This window comes from Triturus cristatus, chromosome 1_2 (genome assembly GCF_964204655.1).
Source record: "Triturus cristatus chromosome 1_2, aTriCri1.1, whole genome shotgun sequence".
In the NCBI taxonomy this organism is placed as follows: Eukaryota; Metazoa; Chordata; class Amphibia; order Caudata; family Salamandridae; genus Triturus; species Triturus cristatus.
Genome location: NC_140580.1, coordinates 115,019,430 through 115,041,709, shown reverse-complemented (window position 1 = coordinate 115,041,709; position 22,280 = coordinate 115,019,430). Strand labels below are relative to the sequence as shown.

Below are 22,280 nucleotides of genomic sequence, written 5' to 3'. Positions count from 1 at the left end.
ACCCTGATGAGAAAAAGGTAATAGATAGCATGGCGCGTAGATGGATTGTTTTCCCTTCACTGTATGATGTGGAATCAGTTGTCAACGTTTTCCATCAGTGGGATGCCCCAAAACAGAGATATGTGTTTGAGAAAATGTGCGAAATTCTCTGTGAAGAATTGGAGGATAGTGGTAAAGACCCGAGCCCGCAGGAGTTGTGTAGAGTGAGGTTTGACTTTGGAACTGGTATAATTGTGGATCGCGAGGTAGATAAAGCAGTTGCGGTTGTATTGTCCTTCAGGAATGATGATTGTCAACAGTCATTGTTTGAACATGATGTCTCTGTGGGAAAGAGGGTAAAAGCACGCCAATATCCGATGCGTGAGGTTCCCCCAGTTTGGAGACCCGCTGATGCAAATGCTAATCCACCTGTCGTAGCACATTTCCAGCGTATTTGGGTACATGTTCCATGGAAAAGATCTGAGGTGTTAGCACTCAAGCAGTCATTGCCTGATCCCCGTAAAAACCCTACTGGTTATTATAAGGAGTTGTCACAGACTGCAGAATCTTGTGTAATGAATCTGGCTGATGTAGATATGCTGTTTGGGAATGTGGTTCCACAGCCTTTGTGGGGATCCATACGTAATACGGATCATGCTGCAAAACTAGGAGACACATGGGCTAACATCATCGCTGCTGATGCTAGACAAACTGGTGGTGCGAAACCTGAGCCTTTAGTAGCAGAACTGCCTGGTAGAATCATCACGTATATGAAGACAATAATGCCCGCGATGCGCGTAAATTGGGACAAGTTATCTGCATGCAAGCAGAAGAAAGATGAGACAGTGTCAGACTTCTTTACTAGGTTTGAAGAAACGTTTGTTGACCACAGTGGGCAAGATATGAGTACTGAGGGTGGCCAACGGTTATTTGTGGATAAGTTTGTGCAGAATCTACTTCCTGACCTGTGTAAAAAGTTAAAAGATTCAGAAAGTTCTTGGGCTGTTTCCTCTTCAGCGCAAATACTGGCTACTGCACAGTATTATGAAAACAGAGATAAAGATGAAAAAGATAGAACAGAAAAGAAAACGAAGGAACTAAAGACGAAGGTCCTTTTACAGCAGGCCTATCCGCCACGTGGAGGTCAGAATAATTATAGGCAACCCCAAGGTGTTTATCACCAACCCCAACAATTTCAGAACAATCAGCAAATGAATGGGTATTATCAACCACGTGTCCCTGTAGGTCCCAACCAATGTTCATATTGCAAAGAGGAAGGTCATTTTAAATATAGTTGCCCTAAATTAACGCAGCGGAACGGTAATGCGTATGGCGCAAGAGGTAGGGGTGGTCAGCAAGCTCCTAGAGGCAGAGGGCGTGGAAGTGTTCCCCAGAACGCGCGTCCTCTGCCGCCCCAAAGCGCCATTAATAGCTTTGATCAGCAAGACAATGCGACTAGTAATACGGCTCAGTATTATAATAATGATTATTATGCAGAGGACGGTGATGCAGAAAGTAATGATTACTAGGACAGCCGTAGACAGAGAGAGGGAGTTGTTTCAGTGCCAGTGGATCAGAGTGGACCGTATGTTAAGGTAACTACAGCAAATGTAACGGAGCCCTTTCTGCTAGACACTGGTGCTGCAAAGAGTTCAATCATGCATTCAAAAATCCCTGGCGCACCTTTGTCTGGCGATATAAATGTTTCAGTAGGTTTTTCTGGCGCCCCGGTTAGGAACCCGATTTCTAGTCCCATGTCACTTTCTATTGGGCCTTGCGAGCTGAAAGCACCCCTGATTCTGACGACAGGTTGTGGTGAGAATTTGCTAGGATTAGATTTGTTGAAAAGATTGCACGCTACACTGTATTGTTCTCCTTCAGGAGTACAACTTACATTAGGCAAGAAAGTGATTTCCCCAATGTACTTGTCTAAAAATACAATGCCACCTGAATTGTCATCCCTTCCGGATGCCCTTTGGGCTACTGGTCCCAATGATGTGGGCCTCTTGGAGATACCGCCATACGTGGTGACTTTAAAGGCTAATGTCAGACTGCCACGTATTCCCCAGTACAAGATCTCTAATGAAGGCCAGAAAGCATTGTTAGACATTGTCAGCGACTTGATTAATAAGGGTGTAATTAAAGAGACAAGAGGCAACGTTTGCAATAGTCCGATTTTACCTGTCTTAAAACGAACGGACCCTTCACAGCCACCTGTTTACAGATTTGTGATTGATCTTAGAGAGGTTACTAAGATTGTTGTGCCACAGTTTCCAGTTGTCCCTGATATAACTGCCTTGTTAACGATGATTCCGGCCTCTGCTGCATGGTTTTCAGTGATCGATTTAAAGAATGCTTTCTTTAGCATCCCAATTGCAAAGGAGAGCAGAGATATTTTTGGCTTTAGTCTGGGAGGCCGAAGCTTCCGCTTCAAACGCGCTCCCCAGGGCTACTGTGAGAGTCCATCCATATACAGTCAAGCTTTGAAAGCGCAGCTTGATGCACTTGTTTTACCTAGTGGCGCTATTCTGATTCAATACGTGGACGATTTACTAATCGCTGCGGATACTGAAAAGATTTGCAAAGAAGCCACATTGTCATTGTTGCGCCATTTATCTGCTTTCCATCACAAAGTGTCTCTCTCTAAGCTGCAATATTGTCGACAAGAAGTGACCTACTTAGGTCATCTCTTGTCGAAGGAGGGAAGGAAACTGACCCCAGAAAGAATTCAAGCCATTGCACAGTTGAGTGTGCCAAGAACACAGAGAGAAGTACGTGCTTTCTTGGGCATTACCTCATACTGTAGGCATTGGATTCCTAATTTTTCCTTGTTGGCAAAACCTTTGTTAGCCTTAACATGCAAAGACACACCGAATCCTATCCCATGGTCTGAAGAGTGCCAGAAAAGTTTTGTGGAATTGCGCAATGCATTGTGCTCAGCTCCTGTGTTGGGTACTCCTGACTACAGCAAACCTTTTACGTTGTATGTTCACGAGAAAGATGGATGTGCGTTGTCAGTGTTAACACAGCCCTTTGGCGACAGACCGCGCCCATGCGCATATTTTTCATCAACCTTGGACCCTGTAGCGAGTGCATTGCCAAGCTGTCTGAGAGCGACAGCTGCTGCAGCAATGTCTATCCGACAATCTGCTGGTTTGGTAATGGACAACACATTGATCGTTATGGTTCCACATGCTGTAGACACATTATTAAATAGGACCAAGACACAACACTTGACTAGTGCGCGACTATCGGGCTATGAGCTTACACTGTTAGCAAATCACATACACATAAAGAGATGCAATACGCTGAATCCAGCTACGTTATTGCCAATTCCAGCAGACTCAGATGAGATTGAGCAACATGACTGTCTGTTCAGAACAGAGGAAGAGACGAAAGGGAGAGTAGATCTAAAAGATACTCCCCTGACTGAGTGTGATGGTACTTTATGTGTGGATGGTTCGTGTTTCAAGTTCCCTAATGGTGACACGACTGCTGCATATGCTATCACGACTTTACACACGGTCGTGGAAACTGCACGAGTGCCACATAATTCGGCCCAAGCAGCGGAATTAAGCGCCCTCACAAGAGCATGCGTGTTGTCTGAAGGAATGAGAGTGAATATATACACAGATAGCCAGTACGCCTTTGGCGTGGCTCATAATTTTGGGCGACTGTGGAAAGAGCGTGGGTTTCTGACGTCGCATGGAGCTAAAATTCAGAATGGCAAGTTGGTGAATGATCTCCTTGAGTCACTGACCCTACCGTTGCAAGTTGCGATCATGAAATGCAGTGCGCACAGGAAAGTTACAGATGATGTTGGACGTGGGAATGCGTTTGCTGATGAGATCGCGAAAGAAACAGCACAGAATGTGAAGACTAGAATGTATGTTGCAGGCCCCGCAAGATGGGTTGATGATGTTGGGATGTGTGAAAACACAATAGAGAGTGTGAAGTCGCTTCAAGCTGAAGCTACAGAGAAAGAGTTAAGCAAGTGGAGAGAAAGTATGGGTAAGTTGAGAATGGTTGTTGGATTGATCTGACAGAACATAGGCGATGGTTGTTACCTGACGCATATGTGCTCCCAGTGGTTACTATGGCACATGGAATGGCACATATCAGTACGAAAGGAATTTGTAAGTTGTTGGCTCCAGTATGGCAGAATGCTGGAATTCCCAAGTGTGCAGAGAATGTGGTCAAGAATTGCATGGTATGCTTGAAGTACAACCCTGGTAGGGGAACCCCAACTCCAGCTGGTCACTTTGCACCCCCATCATGTCCATTCGAAGTCTTGCAGCTGGACTTTATTCACATGGAAAGATGCAACAACCTGAAATATGTACTGGTGGTTGTTTGTGCTTTCTCAAAATGGATAGAGGCCTATCCTCTGAAAGATAACACTGCCCTATCCACAGCCAAAGCCCTTGTGAAAGAATTCTTCCCTAGGTTTGGAATGCCAAGAATGGTGTGGTGTGATAATGGAAGTGAGTTCGTGGGTAAAGTGATGAAGAATGTATGTGAAGGTCTAGGCATAAAGCAAAAGTTCCACGCTGCAAATCACCCCCAATCAGCTGGACTAGTAGAGCGCTACAATGGAGCCTTAAAGCTCAAGCTGGCCAAAATTCAGGCGAGTACCGGTCTTAAATGGCCTGATGCTCTGCCTTTAGCACTCCTGTCCACCAGAATGACCATACACTCACGAGTGGGACTTAGTCCTTACGAAGTGGTTTTTGGCCGCCCGGCCAACGTATGGGGTGTACCGAGGCCTACGAAATTTAGTGAGCTTGAGCATCCAGTACTACTCGATTACCTGTATGATTTGACTGTTAAACTGCGTGTTTTGCACCAACAGGTACATGATACTCTTCCCCAAGCTTCTGAACCTCCTGGACACCCTATCAACCCTGGCTCGTGGGTCCTGGTCCGAAATTTCCAGCGCAAGAGCAACGACGAGCCTCGCTGGATCGGCCCTCACCTTGTGCTTTTATCAACGAGATCAGCGGTGCGAGTAAAAGGGAAGAAGCACTGGATCCACGGCACCCACTGCAAGGTAGTTCCCTTGCCCCTGCCATATGACCGGTGGGTCCAGGAGGGTATCGCCGACTCTGAGGCAGACATTGTACCTCGTTTTGTACCATTCAGTGACGCACGCATAAGAGACACAGCTTCAGACCAAGAGAGTGACAATATTCTGCAAGAAGCTGTGCCACCATCAAATCGACTGGACACCACTGAGCCTGAACTTTTGTTCCAAGACCAAACAGCACCTGGCCGTCTCCGCTATAATTTGAGACCAAGGCCTATGGACAAATAAAGATTTCCTTACTATTTCCTTTTTGACATCTTAGCTCTTCCATCTGAAGGACTTTCTTGATTTTTGTTTTTCGAACCACCATCCGGGTTCAGCCGCAGGGTCGCGGTGCCAAGACTTTGGGGTACAGGCCGAAGACGTTAGGTCAACGGTTCTGGTTGGTCTAGGGCGTTTCCCTGGACTGACAGGCGTACTCCTTAGCAGAAGAAACTCATCCGCCGCGAGCGGCCCGTTTAGAGGATGGAGTTTTTTAAGATGGAGAGACCCGTTGAGGACATAAACTCTAAAGCAAGGATGTGTAGAATTGTAAAAAGTAAATGTTTTGTATTTCTGTGCCTATTTACGCTGTGTAGTATAATAATGTTCATCGTAGGATTTGTGTTTTTCTCCTCTCAAAAGACCATTGCGCCCACTGTACAGCCTATACCTCTTTCTACTGCCTCCTCTCACTCTTTTCACCCTCTGCCTGAGCACGAACAGACCAGACGATCCGAGTTCGTAAATAACTCGTTTATCCAGCTTTTGCACCAGCACCAACTAGTAATGAACACGACCAATTGCTGGGTGTGTGGGTTAATGCCACATACCATTAACAAGGGTATCCCCTATTTGGTGCTGCCATTTAGTTACAATGGATCGTCATGGGCATTCCAGACCATGTTTCTCTATGCTCTAGATACGTACTCCCCTCGCCAACCGCGTTCCATCAGACCTATCACCAATAATAAGGCTTTGATGAAAGGAGTTACCGATATGAGTAGGGATATTGATGCATACTCATCCATTCCCAAAGAAGAATTGAGACCTTATGTAGGATGGAACGCGACGGGGTATAGTATTAGTCTGGGTGAAAGACAGCGAAAAATCTCATCTCCAATCTGGGTCGTACCCCACATAGGTCGGTTCTGCTTACAGGGTAATGGTCAGAATCCTAGAGCTCAACTGGGGAGAAGTGACTGTACTGAAACGTACACTTTCCCATCACAGTTTTCCCCTGCATTTTTGGCTGCCAAGGGCACATATTTCATCTGCAATGACCGAGCATATACATGGTTGCCCCCTGATTTCTCGGGCACGTGTTATATTGCAAATCTGCTACCGCCTACATTTACTGCTGCCTCTGATTATCACAAGACCAGAGTTGTGAGAGGTGTGATTAGTAAGGAGGATACTGCCGGTCAGGAAGCGGGAGACTTCTTCTTGGGTTTCCTCCCGTTTTGGGGACCTATGGTAAATAGTAGGAACCTGAGACAACTGACACGTGTGGTTGAATCCACTGTCAATGTAACGGCTGGTGCCCTTGGTAATCTGACAGCTGAGCTCCAAGCGGATCGCCTTATGACTTTGCAGAACCGCATGGTTCTAGACGTTATTCTTGCAGACCGCGGTGGGGTATGTAAGGTTATCCAATCTAGTTGCTGCATTTTCATACCAGATAACGCTCCAACAGTCTATCAAGCCATCTCCAAACTCCATAAAATATCTGAAACCATACACGTGGATAAGGGAGACTGGTCACTGGTGGGGTGGTTCTGGGAATTGATATCTGCCTGGGGTTGGAAAGTTCTGATGGTCATTGGAATGATCTTAGCCATTCTTTTCCTGTTCTGTCTGTGCATACAGTGTACTCCTGCGATATGTGGCCTCTGTGCTACCTTATGTGTAAGGAAACCTGTATCGAGGGACGAGTTAAGTAATAGGATGATGCTACAGCAACATCTCCATGACTTCGTGAACATAGACCTGGACTCGGATTAAGATGAGTATAGTGATTGCCTATGTAAGGGCAAAAGGAGGGTCTGTCGTACTTTAATCTCTGGCACCGCGTAGGGGACAGGGCCCTACCCCTGTTTATCTGGTATTAGCAAACCGCAAATGATTAATGCGGCATGTACGAGTGCTTTATATATCGTTCTAGCTATGAATGCACTGTGTACACGTTATTCTGCTTCACTACGCGGGTTCCATTTTGGAAGCGGTGGCCATCTTGTCATTGCCCTCACATAGGCTATAATGGAGCAAATACGGGCCTCACAGTACATGTGCTTTCCCGTGACTTCTCTGTGACCTGGGCAGCTGGCTCTGCTGCCCCAGGTCAAACTGGTCTCACGAGCTCCCCTTCCTCCGTCCACCTGTGATTAGCATCAGGGTTTGACCCATCATAAAACCCTTTCATTCTACACGAGCCTCCGGCTAATCTCTTTCACACCTGACTGTTCCTGCTTTATGACTTGTTTCCCAAAACAGGAGCTGCCCGTGTTGGGGCCTATTGATATCAAATGTGGGATCTGAACCTTACTGTGTAAATCATTGTGGGCTGGCCGAACTGGAATGTGGGATGGTCATCATGACTCTGCCTTTTCTTTGTAATGTACACTTGTTTATTACCGTATCATAAAACCTAGGAATGTATGCTTGAGGCAGGGAAAAGCGTATTTAAGATGAAGTCCGTTTCTATGATTTTCAGCAGTCTCCTGAGAACATACACGCTGTTGTACTTCTAGGATACCTGTAATTGGTCTGCAGCCAATAAACGATCTTTGACTTCACCCAGAAGACTCTGTGTTTCTGTAGGTCTGGAACAGGGTGAACCCAGAAGTCATAGGGTGTGTGCCCCTGCACCGCTGGGTCTAGAATACCCAGTACTTCATTTCCCATACTGCCTTATTATGAAAGTAGCTGGGAAGAGGAGGTCGATCATAGCTACATAACCCTCTTGTTGAGCCATTAAAAAATATTGCAGACCACTCTTTTTCACTTTTTTGAAAAAAAAGTAAAATGCTGAAGGGGTTGTGTTTCGCCCAGTTTGCACATGCCTAGCAGTTAGGACCCCGGACATTAGAGTCAAATAAGCCCAGCCCCCATGGCTTAGTCCCAGCAGCCCCTGTTTGCCCCATGGCCCTCCAACTGGGTCTGACGTGTACAGACGTATGACGTTCAGAACCCATAAAAGTTTTCAGATGCATGTATGGCAAGTTGCAACAGCAGCAGGTTTCTAGGTTCACTCACGGAAACATGTGTAATTCGCATTTTCTGATGCTAAACTGTAGAATGTATAAGTTGCTTATGTGAAAATAAGCACTACAAGTGCAAAATTGCGTTCATAGCTTTTTATTTTCAAAAGCAAAACACATCTCTTTGGAGAATCCTCTTGAGCTATAACCCTCCCAATCTATCTGGAATCTGGAAAGGGACTTTGTTCTTCCCTTGATAAGAGTAATTCCCTCCCTTTTCTAGGGTGGGAAGAGGCTGGATACACATCTATGAATATCCCAAAACATGTGCATGTAGCTTTGATAAACTCACAGGGCATCCCCACCCTGGAATACTCACTCCGCACTCTTGATTGCATATTCCCTCGTGAAAACCTGTGTATCGGCGAAACAACTTTTTCCTCGATTACAAATGTGAGATTGAACTGGTAAGAAGAGGCTTTTTACACGTGTAAGCGATTCTTGCACTAGAAAATAGTTTTGTGAATCGGGCCTTTATGTTGTGTCTTTATCATTTTGCTTAGATATCAGCCACAGTTCTGTGTTTTGCTGAACCCTATTGAACTTTTAAAAACAAGAGCTCTGTTTCTTTTGACACATTTAAAAATGCACAGTGTGACTTGATGATGACTGGTAGTTTTATAAAGCGCAACTCATATCTATGATGGCTTCCTAGCGCTAGCTGGTTTTGTAGCATCTCCCGATGATGAAAAAACACAACTCTCGTCATTGTTTATCTTTTCAGAGTTTAGATATGTGCCTGGATCTTCATAAAGAAATTGGTCACCTGATTGACAGCTCATCAAAGGCCGGGGTAAGATTTAATAACCATGCTGCACCTGAACGTGTCTGTAATTAATGGATTTAAGCAGATGTTTGGGAGCAAGAATGATTGTGTGGTGTCCCATACTGTTAAAATCATCACTAAGAAACATTACTTGTAAACGTTGATCAATATCCTAAACATTAGTCCATCCCTAATATCCTACGCCCTTGTCAAAGAAAATGTGTTGTCGCGTTTCTGTGGCTTCTGAGTGTTTACTGCAAAAAAATAAGTCAGAGATTAATGTCAAAGGGACCTTCAATACATCAGTAATGGAACTGGAATCTCAGAGAACGGCAGAGCACACATATATGGAGGGCTTAGTTTGAATCACATGACAACATTCTCACCAAAGAGCAAGCAGGTGCCTAGATGAGTTTATAAGAATCAGCAGATGGCCTTCACGACTAACAAAATGAGAAGCGTTTTGTCTGAGCAGGCTAGATGGCAAACTTGTGTGGTTGATGTCCCAGAACGCATTGCATCTAAGGTTCAAAGACAGTCACATGTGGTAGGCTAGGTTACCTGAGCAAGAAGGCATGACTTTAGCAGGTTAGAGTAACACTAGAATAGGGCAATGCTTGTAATTCTTTCTTAATCCCTCCTTTTTGTTCTCATTTATCACACAACTAAGTTGGCTCTTCATTGTCGGGGAGCATGCCTGGAGACTGATTCAGATCTCGGCGGACGGGTTACTGTGTCACAACGGTGATGAATATCCCTCCCGCGGAAATCTAAATCCCATTGGATTGAATGGGGTTTCTATTACCTTTGTGACTGAGTATCCCATCTGCTGACATGTAAATGAGACCCTAGGACTCAGCAAGCAGGAAGGAAGCAACACTGCAAACCTGCTTGCAAGAGTCTAACTCAGGGGAGGAAATGCTGGGGGCCCCTGTAGAGTGTTGGCACTGCCTGGAGAGCGGCTCCATGTACATGGGGACCCCACTACGTGACAGCACCCCAATGATAACTACATTTACCAGGACGCCATGAACTCCCTATGACTTTCTTTGTGGCACATGGTGCCTTTGTTAAGCCATTGGTATATTATATATTGCTGTAGCTGGAATGATGCTACGCAGATCTCGGATTCCCTTTGACCAGAGCTGTTGCTTCTCACTGGAGTTGTTTAAAGGACATTGAAAATACAGAGAAGTATACTGAAATTTGAGTCATGTTGTGAAAATGAACTGTGAACTATTTGAACATTTGTCTTGAACTTTTTCAAGACAGCAGGATTGTGACTATCCTAAAGTTATCCTGTGATGGAACAGCAAGGATTTTTAAGTCAGAACTATAGTGCAAATATTATGCATTAACATTATTGGGTAAGGGGGCATAGCCTGACGCAGAGGGAAATGGCTGTTTGAGCACGAGCTCAGTCTCCTCAGCACTGCAGTCCTCACCTTTCTCTGCTGCAGATGGGAGGAAGATCAATCGGCACACGGTGAAGCACCCCGGAACCACCAGATAATGCGGTGAGACGTATCCAGCCCTATTCCCTCTGTGGCAGGTGTCATATGACATGCTGAGGAAACAACGCACTCTGAACCCACGCTCCAGGTCTACAGACATGAGCAGCAGGCCATGAGTAACGATCTGATGGGATTGTAGCACGCATTCGTCACAAACCTCAAATCAGCGTGTTTTCCCTCCTTTCCCCTTCATTCCTTAACCCATAATATAGAATCATGGAGGGAATGTGATTTATGTTCCCAAGTCAGCCTCGGCAATACCTAGAAGACCTGTTAATCTGGCTCCATGACACATGTGTTTTTCTTTCCTTTGAGGCAACAGTGGTACAGCCCAACCAGCCGCCTCACATTTACAGGCTGTAGAAGTGAGCTTTATTCTCTTCTTCCTACCTGATCCGATACTAGGAACTGACTATCGAATGGACGTTATCCTATTGCTATGTGATTTCTGAAATGTGATATATTCAGAGGCCAGTATCACGGAATCCCCTCCACATCAGGCAGGCAGATAGAACCTTTGGACGCCAGTTTTGTGGCAAGGTCGTTGTAGAGGCATTCTCCAGCTTCCCGAAGGTAATTACAGCAGTCACAGGGGGGTAGTGTGAGTTCTTTATGACAGAGTGAGAGAGAGAGTGAGAGAGAGAGAGAGTGAGAGAGAGAGAGAGAGAGAGAGAGAGAAAGAGGCAAGAGAGAGATACGAGCAAGAAGGAAGGGGGCAGAGCTGTTTTGAAGATTTTTGTCAGGGCTGCTTTTGGCTCCAGTCCAGGACTGCAGGCAGGTTGGTAGGCACTAAGTAGTCCCATCGATCTCCAGGAAGTTGCAAAGACTTCAGGTAATGTCCCCCACCTCTGGAAAAGTGGCTATTGAATAAACACTATCTCTGGATTAGAGTAGTTCTGTGAGTACTCTGTGAAGCACTTTGTTCCATGGTCAAGAAGAACCTGCAACTGATACAAAATGGGATGGATTGGATCCCACCTTTAAACTGATTTTCCAGGCAGGGGATGTTGATCTGCTGTCCAAAGTCCTGGCAATGGTTTCAGATGGTTCCTTTTCAAATTTCATTTGCTGGCTGCAGTGACGACACAGTCTTTTTATAGGCCATCACAACAAGACGTGATGATGCTGGCTCCAAACGAGAGTACCCAAAACAACATCTTTTCACCTTGCTGTCATCCGCCTTCCTGAAGTAGCACTCCTGGAGAAACAAAAGGGATAGGCCCAGCTTAGAAACTTTCCTCCTTTTAACAGAATCTGCTGTATCAGGGACCCCGAAAACCCACCTCGCCCCCCTCAGATGAGTACTAAACATGGCAGTCTGGCTCATACCAGATACTAAACGGTTAGAACACCTCACTCCTGCCCTCAAGACCCTCAACTGGCTTCCCATTCAACAAAGTTGTACTTAGAAGACTGCCTGGATCACCCACAAAGCCCTTCACTCACATACCATAGACTATTTAGACCATAAACTCACAAGAGCAGGAAGAACCCAAGCACTGAGAAGCTCCAACACACTTCTTCTCGTTCTGTCCAAACTAAAAAGGAAATCAACACAGGCTCGCTCCTTTTTCAGGAAATGCACCCAGCATATGGAACTCTCTCCCGAGGGACCTATGATGCAACCCCTCCTTCTCTGGCTTCAAAAGAGAACTGAAACTCCATCTCGTTAACAAATACTGGAACACATGAACAATCTGAACTCTGTTCAAATAGTCTGTCTTTCAAAGTTTCAGACCCTGTTAAACAGTTGGCTGTTTTTGTTTGCTCTGTTGTCTAGAATGTCTTTCTCTCCTTGGATTCATACTGTGCTAATTGACCACAATCAGTAATCCTTCCTCATGACCCTGCGATCAGGCAATAAACAGTTGGCAGTTGTACCTAGAATTAGGAAAGCACGTACAGGGGGTCGCCTTTTCTCATATAACGCAGCAAGGCTATGGAACTCCCTCCCCCTCGCCATTCAGTGTGAAACTAACCATCTGGTCTTCCGGAAACGTATAAAAACCTTCCTGTTTCCACAAACTGATATGTAATTCATGAACCATGGCCTCTAGCACTGGGATGCCTTTGGTAACCATGCGCTTTACAAATGTTTTACAATTATATTTACAATGACCTAACTATTTTTCTGGGTAGATATTCTGTTGTGTTCCACCCTCACTGCCTAACTATTTTTTTTTCTTGTATGTATTTTGTGTGTACTTGAACCTAGATTGTTGCGCGTCTTATACTTCAGCGTCTTGATTATTGCCTTGCTCGGGATTCTGTAATGCGCTCTGATATCTTCCGGTCTAGTTAGCGCTATATAAAACATATAAATAAATAAATATACAGGATAATAATACTTTATTCGAGTTCAAGATTCATGAATTCATAAAAGTAACATGTTCATATAGACAAAAGTAATCCACAATAAAATATCGTTACACAGAACATAAATAAGTTACTTTAAAAACTTATTAAACGTTTCCTTTTCCTTAAAATACTTTTTAAAAAGCCCAACATTATTGACACACAGTATTCGTTTTGTAAAGATACTAAAAACAATAAGGCGGGCCGACAGTGTCTCCAAGAACCATGTTTTTTTTAAAATGGCTTAATCCATCTAGATCTTTCCACCGAATAAAATTTACAAAAACAAATTACATGTAGGGTTGACTGGGTAGACAGATTATCACAAGGGCAATTACATAATTTTCTTGCCCAGTCATTAACTACGGGGAAGGAAACTAAGCGGAAAAAGACATCGAACCTTAGCCTGGTGAGCAAAAAACGGTCAAAGCCCACCTGGCACCATGTTAAATAAGGCTGAATATCACTAGAAACCAATGTAAATTGATGTTGAAATACAAGGTTCTTATTGAGTTCAACGCCTAATCTAAGTGATTCAACGTGGGACCAACATAGCTCCTTCAAATCCTTTCTTGATAGACTGCACATGGTCTCTGGTTGAAAGTAAAACTCGGGTCTGCCAAGGTCCCTTGTGAAATGACAAATATACTTCAACCAGGGTATCCTAAGTGCCTTATCCAATCCCATACAATCTTTAAGGATATCTCTATTTAACGTTAATGCTGGAGAAGTCCATACCCTGTACCAAAGCAGAACTGGTTGTATACTAATCAGATCACTCACATAGCGCATACCTAGCTCTGCGTGACAGTTAAAAACAGGGGAACTAGCAGGGGTTGCCAAGATAAATCTTAAGAAAGCGTTCTCTACCCTTTGTATTGAGGAGAAATTATTATTGATCCCCCAAATACCTGCCCCATAGATGGCTATACTGATGCACTTGGCTTGGTAGATTTTTAACAGTATTGCCGGTGGTCTCCTCCCCAGCTTTTTCGAGAAGATCATAAGTGCAGCGGTAGCTTTCTTAAATGACAATGTCCTATTTCTAATAGCTGGCCCCCAGGACCCCTTTTCCTCGAGGACTATTCCCAAGTACGAAAATATTTTAGCTGGGGCAAGTTCCTCTTTCCCCACAAACAAGCGGCATGCTCTTTTTTTGCCACTGCCACAGGACATTACAAACGATTTGGAAACATTCAATTTTAACCCCCTGTTATCCATAAACTTTATGTAAGTGTCCAGAGCAGTTTGGAGACCTCTTTGCGTCCGGGATATGATCACTGCATCGTCAGCATATAAAAGGGACGCGATTTGATGCTGATTGGCCTGGGGGGAATCGCGTACTGCAGCAATCAAAACTTTTTCTAGGTCGTTGGTATACAAGTTAAACAGCAGTGGGGCGAGTACGCACCCTTGTCTCACGCCCCTCTTTACATAGAAGGGCTTAGTGCATTCACCATTTAAACCATATCTGACCTTTGCCCTAGCGCCAGCATACAACTGCCTTAGAAAGGAGATAAGTACTTCATCAACCTTCATGTCGCTCAAGATCTGCCATAATCGATTATGAATGACACAATCGAAAGCCGCACTTAGGTCAACGAACACAACAAAAAGTTTGCCCTCTTTGGCCTGAGTATATTTGCCAACTAGTGACGTGAAGTTGAGGACCTGTTCTACGGTACCGCAGCCCTTGCGAAAGCCGTATTGAACCGGCGATAAGATGTTAAACTCGTCGGCCCAAAGTTGCAAACGGTTCAGGATAACTCGCCCAGTGACTTTCAAAAAAGAGTCCAGAAGGGATATGGGACGGTAACAAGAAGGTTTGTCCCGGTCCCCTTTTTTGAATATTGGTATAATTATCGAGTCTGCCCAAGTATCGATGAAACCCCGCGCGCAACTGGCCTCTAAAGCACGCGTAAGTAGAGGCGACCAGAGTCCCGGCTGAAGTTTGAATAAATCAATTGGGACGCCATCAGCGCCTGGCGCTTTATTGCCTTTGCTCTGGGTGATTGCGGCGGACAATTCGTCAACAGTAGCATCTAAATTAAACGGGACGAAATCGTCCGCCAGTTGGCCCTGAGTAATGGGCTTCTTAGCTACCAATTTGTCTTTCCCTCCCGGGTTATAAACCTCAGCGAAGAAGTCGACCCAAGAATCTTCAGTAATGGCCACATCCATTCTATCCGTTTCCCCTGTAATAAGGAAAGGAGCCCTGACCGCCAGCCAGAAGGCAGAGCAGTCCTTTTCCAGGGAAGCGTTATATAGGCATTCCCACGCTTCGTTCTTAAGCGCGCGTTTCCGCACCTTCCTAACCTGGTTGTACACGCGTCTAGAATGAGTAATTTCAGTTTGATTCCTAGGATTTTTCCCCAAGGCTATCTTTAAGGCAGTGTGGGCCTTGGTACACGCCGAATCAAACCACCCTTTTCTAGCTACTTTCCCCGTTTTTGGGGGACGGTGTAGAACATCTTTGATGATCTTTGTGATGGAAGCAAAAGATTCCAGGATATCTGTATGGGATACTTCATCCTGAAGGCACACGTTAATGGAAATTAAAGCTTGTTTAATAATATTCCTATACGTCTCCACTTGATTGCACTGTGACCATTTAAGGGCAAACCCGTTTGTTCTATTTAAGGTGCTGTCGATAGTCCAGGCCAGTTTCTCCACCAGAAGACGAACTGATTTGCAAGGGAGCTGAATGCTTAAGCTCAAGGGAAGATGATCACTCACCCCAATAATATGTGTTGCAAAATCAGTTAGCCAGCTGGAATGGGAGTTGGTAATTGTGACAAAGTCAATCAACGTGCTATACCCTCTCCCCACATACGTCGGGCTAAACTCCACCGGAGGTCTACAGAGCAAGTTAATAAAACCAAGATCAAAGGTTGCCATCATTTCATTAAATGAGTCACCCCCGCTGTTGTGATCGAAATGTGGTTGATATTCAAATGTATATTTTTCCTGATCACCACAACCGCTCAGAAAATGTTTACAGAGGTGGTGATTAAAGTCACCTCCCCAAATAATGATTGAATCCCGATGAGATAAGGCTAGCAGAGCTCCCAAATCCTTAGTGAGAATATTTATCATACCATTTACTAAACCTTTCTCAATGCTATTGTACAGATTAACAATAAGCATTTCCACGTTTGGGGACACCCGGATTGAAACAATCTGATAATGATCGCATTAGCCCACCATTTTTACAGACAGGGTCTCCATCAGGTTAGATAAATAGATAGTCAGACCCCCTTTATTTCTCCCAGAGGTAGACGGACTAGCAGGTTGATGAAAGGTTATGTAACCGGTAATATGGATGGCTTCCAAGGACCAGGTCTCTTGCAAACATAAAATATCTATATCCTTAATATAGTCGATCCATATGGGATTATCAATCTTGGAACGAAGACCAGCTACATTCCAGAAAACAATCCTGGTTCCTTTGTCTTTTACTGGCTCAGGTAGGTGCAATAATGGGGTTACCGACTGCACGTCGTTAAAACAAGGGATCGCAGTAGGTACACACAATTCAGTCATGGCGGGAGTAACAGCGGCCTCTGCAGATGGGCGTCAATCCACTCCTTCGAGTCCGCTCAAAACTGAGAAGCGGTTGACCCCAGAAAAACTACGGTGACCGTCGTCCCTCCCACACCAAGTCCTAATAGGGAACGTTTTCCTGGGGTATTCCCAACCTAAATTGAGTGGGGTGCGATAGCTCTTCCTCCCCCCAAGCTCCGAGATCATACTGGAGTTTGGTCTATTCAGCTCTCTGTAGAAAAAATCGAGTGGGAGGATCTGGATGCCCCTCGATTGTGGTTTCACATTGTAGAACGATTCGTAGATAATTCGTCTAACCAAAAAAGGATTGTTAAAATTAAGTATAATGCAATCTCCATCAATGGTTTTCTTAGATCTACCAATCCAGGCCACTCTTCGTACCATTATTAGCTCGTTCCAAGTGTTGTGACCCGCCATGGTATTCTTTGTCAACCAGTGGAGCACCTTGTTTTTTAATTGGCCAAAGTCCTCGCTAGCGCCTTTATTCAAAGTAGGGATATTAGCGAGCACTACTACTAAAGGTGAGCACGCTGGTGGGAGGTTAATAACCGGTAATGGAACCCGTTCATCCTGATCATCCCGCTCTTTCTCCCTCACACATTTATCACTAGTTTGTAAGTAGGTGTTAGTAGGTGGGGTGGGTTCAACAGTATTGACACTAGTAGATATCGGGGGCAACACGGGTAAAATAGTGACGCAATTATCGCCAGGAATTATTATATCTTTCTGGGTGTTTAGACCTTGAGGGGCTGGGTTGTTACTGGGTATTATTCCAGTGCAGGTGCACGGCTTGGGCGGTGTTAAGGTCACAAGTCTACACGTATTGGTGTTGACAAGCTCCTCCAAAGCGTCTAACTTATTGTTAATCTCTTTCAATCTCTCTATTAATGGAAGGGTAAAGGAACGCATAAGGTGAATTATGTTAGGAAGAGATACGGTTGTGTCCTCGACCCTTCCATCAAATGAATCTCTATTTTGTAAGACAGGGGACAATAAAAGAGGATCAGTCAAAATTTGTGTGTTCTTCTTGGATTTTTTAGTAGCATTCTTAGGGCAAGTAACACTATGTGTACCAGTCAGTTTTATAATTTTGGATTTCCTGCCTGTTTGGCTGTTACCACCCCTTTTCCTTTTCTTTTTCTCTTCCTTATCCACACTAGAGAGAAGCGCTACTGCTTTGGCATCGGAGGCTACATGATCATCTGGCTGTAAACTTTTTCTAGGCTCGATTGGATAAAAACCCTCGGATGAATCAAGGCTGCTGAAGGAATTATTACTCTGGAACACGGAATCCTCAACAACAGCGTGGACAGAGTACGTTGACATACGTGGGCATGCGGAAGTCAGATCTGTCCTTACTGGTGACACCACGCAATTTAAATCTCCTAGGGAGGAGCGTCTATTACTCAGAAGTTCCAGGGACAAACGTTTTTCAGTCCGGGCAATCTCCCTACTTACAACGTCAGCTGCTCTCAAAAAGAAGTCATCAAGTGTACCTGTAGTTCTTCCGCCTACTGTGGCTGGTGTTAGGCAGCGTTGCCCCTCTTTATCCGTGACACATGACATGGTTGTATACGATAGCAGAATTACAACAGACAAAGAGATCTTACCAAGGAGATGTTAGCCTCAGAGACGTGGCCCAGCCCTGCCTCCTCCTGCCCCGGACGGCCACAGACGGCCCGCCCTTTGCCCGGGCTTAGCCCGGCGCACTCCCGCGCGCGTCCCGCGATGCGTGAGGCGCGAGGTGCTTTAAAGCAGTCCCGGTGTCAGGGGGCGGGACCTCTGCTCGTTGCGCTGCCCTGAGGGCTCCTGGGGCGTGTGGTTCTCTGCCTCTGCAGTCGTTGGTCCTTAGAGGTGCTGCGAAGCGTCTCCCGCGAAGCGGGAGGCGCGAGGTGCTTTAAAGCAGTCCCGGTGTCAGGGGGCGGGACCTCTGCTCGTTGCGCTGCCCTGAGGGCTCCTGGGGCGTGTGGTTCTCTGCCTCTGCAGTCGTTGGTCCTTAGAGGTGCTGCGAAGCGTCTCCCGCGAAGCGGGAGGCGCGAGGTGCTTTAAAGCAGTCCCGGTGTCAGGGGGCAGGACCTCTGCTCGTTGCGCTGCCCTGAGGGCTCCTGGGGCGTGTGGTTCTCTGCCTCTGCAGTCGTTGGTCCTTAGAGGTGCTGCGAAGCGTCTCCCGCGAAGCGGGAGGCGCGAGGTGCTTTAAAGCAGTCCCGGTGTCAGGGGGCGGGACCTCTGCTCATTGCGCTGCCCTGGGGGCTCCTGGGGCGTGTGGTTCTCTGCCTCTGCAGTCGTTGGTCCTTAGAGGTGCAGGAGACATTCCCATCTCAAGAAGTGTTTATTGGGATTGTTAAACCATAATAAATAATGTTTCTAGTCATCAAAAGATGTTTTAATGGTCAAACTACCTTAGCCTTTTAACAATTCTTCATTCAGTTTTTACAACCATAAAAGTACAAAACATACAGTGAACGCATAAAAAGATAGTACATCCAATCTCAACTCTCATCAATAGTCAGCCCCAAATTAGAAAAACATTTACCTTATCAGTAATTGTATAATTTAACTCTGTTGGTGCAAGTGTCTAAGAAAAGTAATCTACTGGATGAACCTGATTTGGATATATAACACTTCCTATAGAATGATAGGAAGCATCTCTCTCAACAGTGAAATTATATTGCATATTTGAATGTTGCATAATAAAACCAATAGAAATATGCTATTTCCAAAAAGGAATGACCTTATCTGCCTCCTGCAACTAAACAAAAAACTGCTCCTTTTCAACGTGACTCAGTAATGGGTCTAATCATTACCAAAAACTGATGAATGAAGTGCCTATAAAAATTGTCAACGCCCAAAAACTCTGAATACCTTTGACTTAAGTTGAGGTAGGGCACTGCCTTACAATGTTACTTTTGTTTTTAAGGATGCTGAATACATCAAATATCATATTCGTAGACAATACAGAACACATCTAGAAATCAATACGTCATCAATAAAATACTGTAACACTACAGCTACAATAAAGAGTCGAAAGGTACAACCTGGTATTCAAACCGCCAAATGCCTTTTTTCATTCATCACCCTCTCAAGGCAAGAAGGCAAGCTCGTTTGATATCGAACTTCGTAAATATCTTTGTATTTCGGATCAGACAGAACAGATATTAATGCATAGAGTAACATGTCTTCACTGTGATTCTATTGAGGGATTTATAGTCTATACAGATTCTCATTTCACCTCCTTTTTAAGGAACAATGGGGAAGAAGCAGGAGACAGTCGAGCCAAATGAACTCATTAGCCAATTTTTCATCTAAGCATTATTTAAGATATTTTGGTTCTTATTTAGTGAAGGCATATGTAGGACAAGTAAGTATTTGAGCAATGAGGTCCAAATTACTCTTAGAATCATAGCATAGCTTCTATAAGGGGATAACACAGTTTCCTTTTTCTTTTTAAATACATCACTTAATTCTTCATAACTTGATAGTAAGAATATTGCACCACTAACAGCTGATGAAATACCAAATCCTCCATGCACTTTAGAAGGACAACTCTCTCTGGATTTATATGGCATCATACAACTAGTATGACAATAATCATAGTTTAATTGTACAGTTCTGGCAGCCCAATCAATACAATATGCATGTAAGGTTAACCAAGGCATTCCCAAAATCACTTTGAACTGAGAGGCATCTTTTGAATTAAAGTGGAATTTCTCATGATGGCTTCCAGAGCCTAGCAAAGAAGTAATGTATGTATAAAACCTCACTAGAGCAGAGGATAGAATAGAGCCATCCACTGCCTTACCTTCTGCATGAATCTTTTTCTAAAATACTGTGAGAGATTTGATTATTGATTGACTGGGTTGTTAATCCTGGTCAAGCAAGAGTCACAATCCTTGTCAGTGTGAACCACAAAAGTCACTAAATTTACCCGTGCTTAACCCTCTGGAAGATTGGCCCTAAAAGCACTTGGGCTTAGCTCGGAGGCAATGCGTAAAGTATTTAAGCAGCACACAAACAGTAATAAAGTGAAAACACAACACAACAAAAATCTCATTCCAATTTAGAAAAAGAGAGCAAAGTATAACACATTATTTGACACTAAAACAATAAAAAAACAATCAATAGAACTAAAGTTATTAATTTTTAAAGCTTAAGGTACAAACTATCGCCTGAAAGCGCCAGCCGCGGACATCTAGTCACATGAGACTGGGTCAAAGTAGGAGAATATGGCTGACTGCAATGTATCGTGGTATGGATACAAGAAATGGATTGGATCTGGTCAGCGCTTATCTTCGAACTTAGAAGAAATTCTGAGAACACATTTCTGAGAAGGTAAAGTTCATCGGGGCAAGGCTGCAGGTGATTTCCCCCACCCCTACCTATATGGTAGCTGTCCCCACTCCCAATTTAGCAAAGTCACATGGAGATTGGCCACTTTGCAAGCCCCACTCTATCATTCAAATAGTATGTGTGAAAACTGGACCAGAAAAAAAGTGCCAACAATAGCTACGGTGGAGTTGCTATCGTGTGAGACTACTGGAGACAGAGTGGAAGTGTGTAGGTACTGAACGTTAATAGCACTTTAGCCAATGAGATCAGAAAATTGATCGACAGTGGAGACAGGTATCACCTTGTTTGTTTAAGACAGTGGGAATGATGTGTAAATCTAGGTATGTGTGTTTGTTTATATGTTTCTGTGGATATGTGTGTGCATATGCTTGCTATTATGTGTTTGTTATGTGTATGGCTGGCATTGTGTCATTCCTTTGAAAAACATTGTCTCTCCTTGGAAGCTATTTCTGGTGTCAGGGAACACCAAATATATCTGGTGTCCCCTATATAAGGGGTTCATCTCTGACCCAGTTATGACTGTTGCTGGCATAATGTTGGCACTGGAGTAATAATAGGAAATTTTGACATTTTTGGAACACCCTTGGATTACTCGTGTCTTAATGGCAGCTTCCTTCCATATTATTATTGTGTGTTGTGTAATTTTGAGCATCTATCACATAATCGTCCCTATCCTTGGAATGATAATGTCCATGACTGACACGGTTATGGTGCTAACATAATGGTGGGCAACCTTGGCATGATGTAGGTATCTTTGGCATTAAGCTGAGCATCCCTGGCCTTGTTAATACCTGGGTAGCTTGGGTAGAATCTGTCAAGAGGTGCATTTGTACTTAGGAAATCACAAGCGAACATTTGAGGGCAATGCATGAAAACTAATTTTTTAAGGAATAAAACGTAGGCTTTCTTTAAAAATAAAAAAGATTTTCTTTGAGTGCATTAACCAAAAAACAAGAATGCATAGTTCATGGAAAAACATGTTTTTTGAGAAACTGATAGGCTGATGTTTGAATAACAAAAGGATTGAAATCCAAAACTGATTTAGATCTTGTTGCTGTTAGTAACCCTGCCTTATGCGTTTAGGGCTCTTTGTGTTCTACTTCAATATCGATTTTTAAATCTCAGCCCGCCAAAATACTGTATCAAGAGCGTTGACTACCACTATATAATGAAGTAATGGACATAAAGGTAAGCTTAGATTTATTAAATTCTTAACCCACATCTTTTTTATCTTGAAGATATATCTCCAAAGTACGTAGATATGAAGTTAAGAAGAGTAAATCAATGCTTTCCATATATGTGTGTGTACCTTCATGATATTAAAGCGGTACAAAAGGGGGTAGTGATGGACGGAGCATCTGGCTGGGTTCAAACTGGAATGGCATAGTGAGCAAAAAAACGATGGATTTAGGCCCAGATCTCTGTACTGA

The 22,280-nt window shown here is 44.2% G+C and overlaps 1 protein-coding gene across 3 annotated transcripts in view; it reads left to right on the top strand.

The window, feature by feature from the left end:
- ENO4 (enolase 4) overlaps positions 1–22,280 on the top strand; it is a 506,130-nt gene that overhangs the window by 198,851 nt on the left and 284,999 nt on the right. For 2 of the 3 annotated variants that reach the window (XM_085603160.1, XM_085603150.1), the window contains exon 7: positions 9,029–9,097. The exons of the other annotated variant lie outside the window; for it this stretch is intronic. In XM_085603160.1, coding sequence (XP_085459286.1) covers positions 9,029–9,097 — 69 coding nt within the window. The remainder of the gene's footprint in view (positions 1–9,028; positions 9,098–22,280) is intronic. 3 annotated transcript variants of the gene reach the window in all.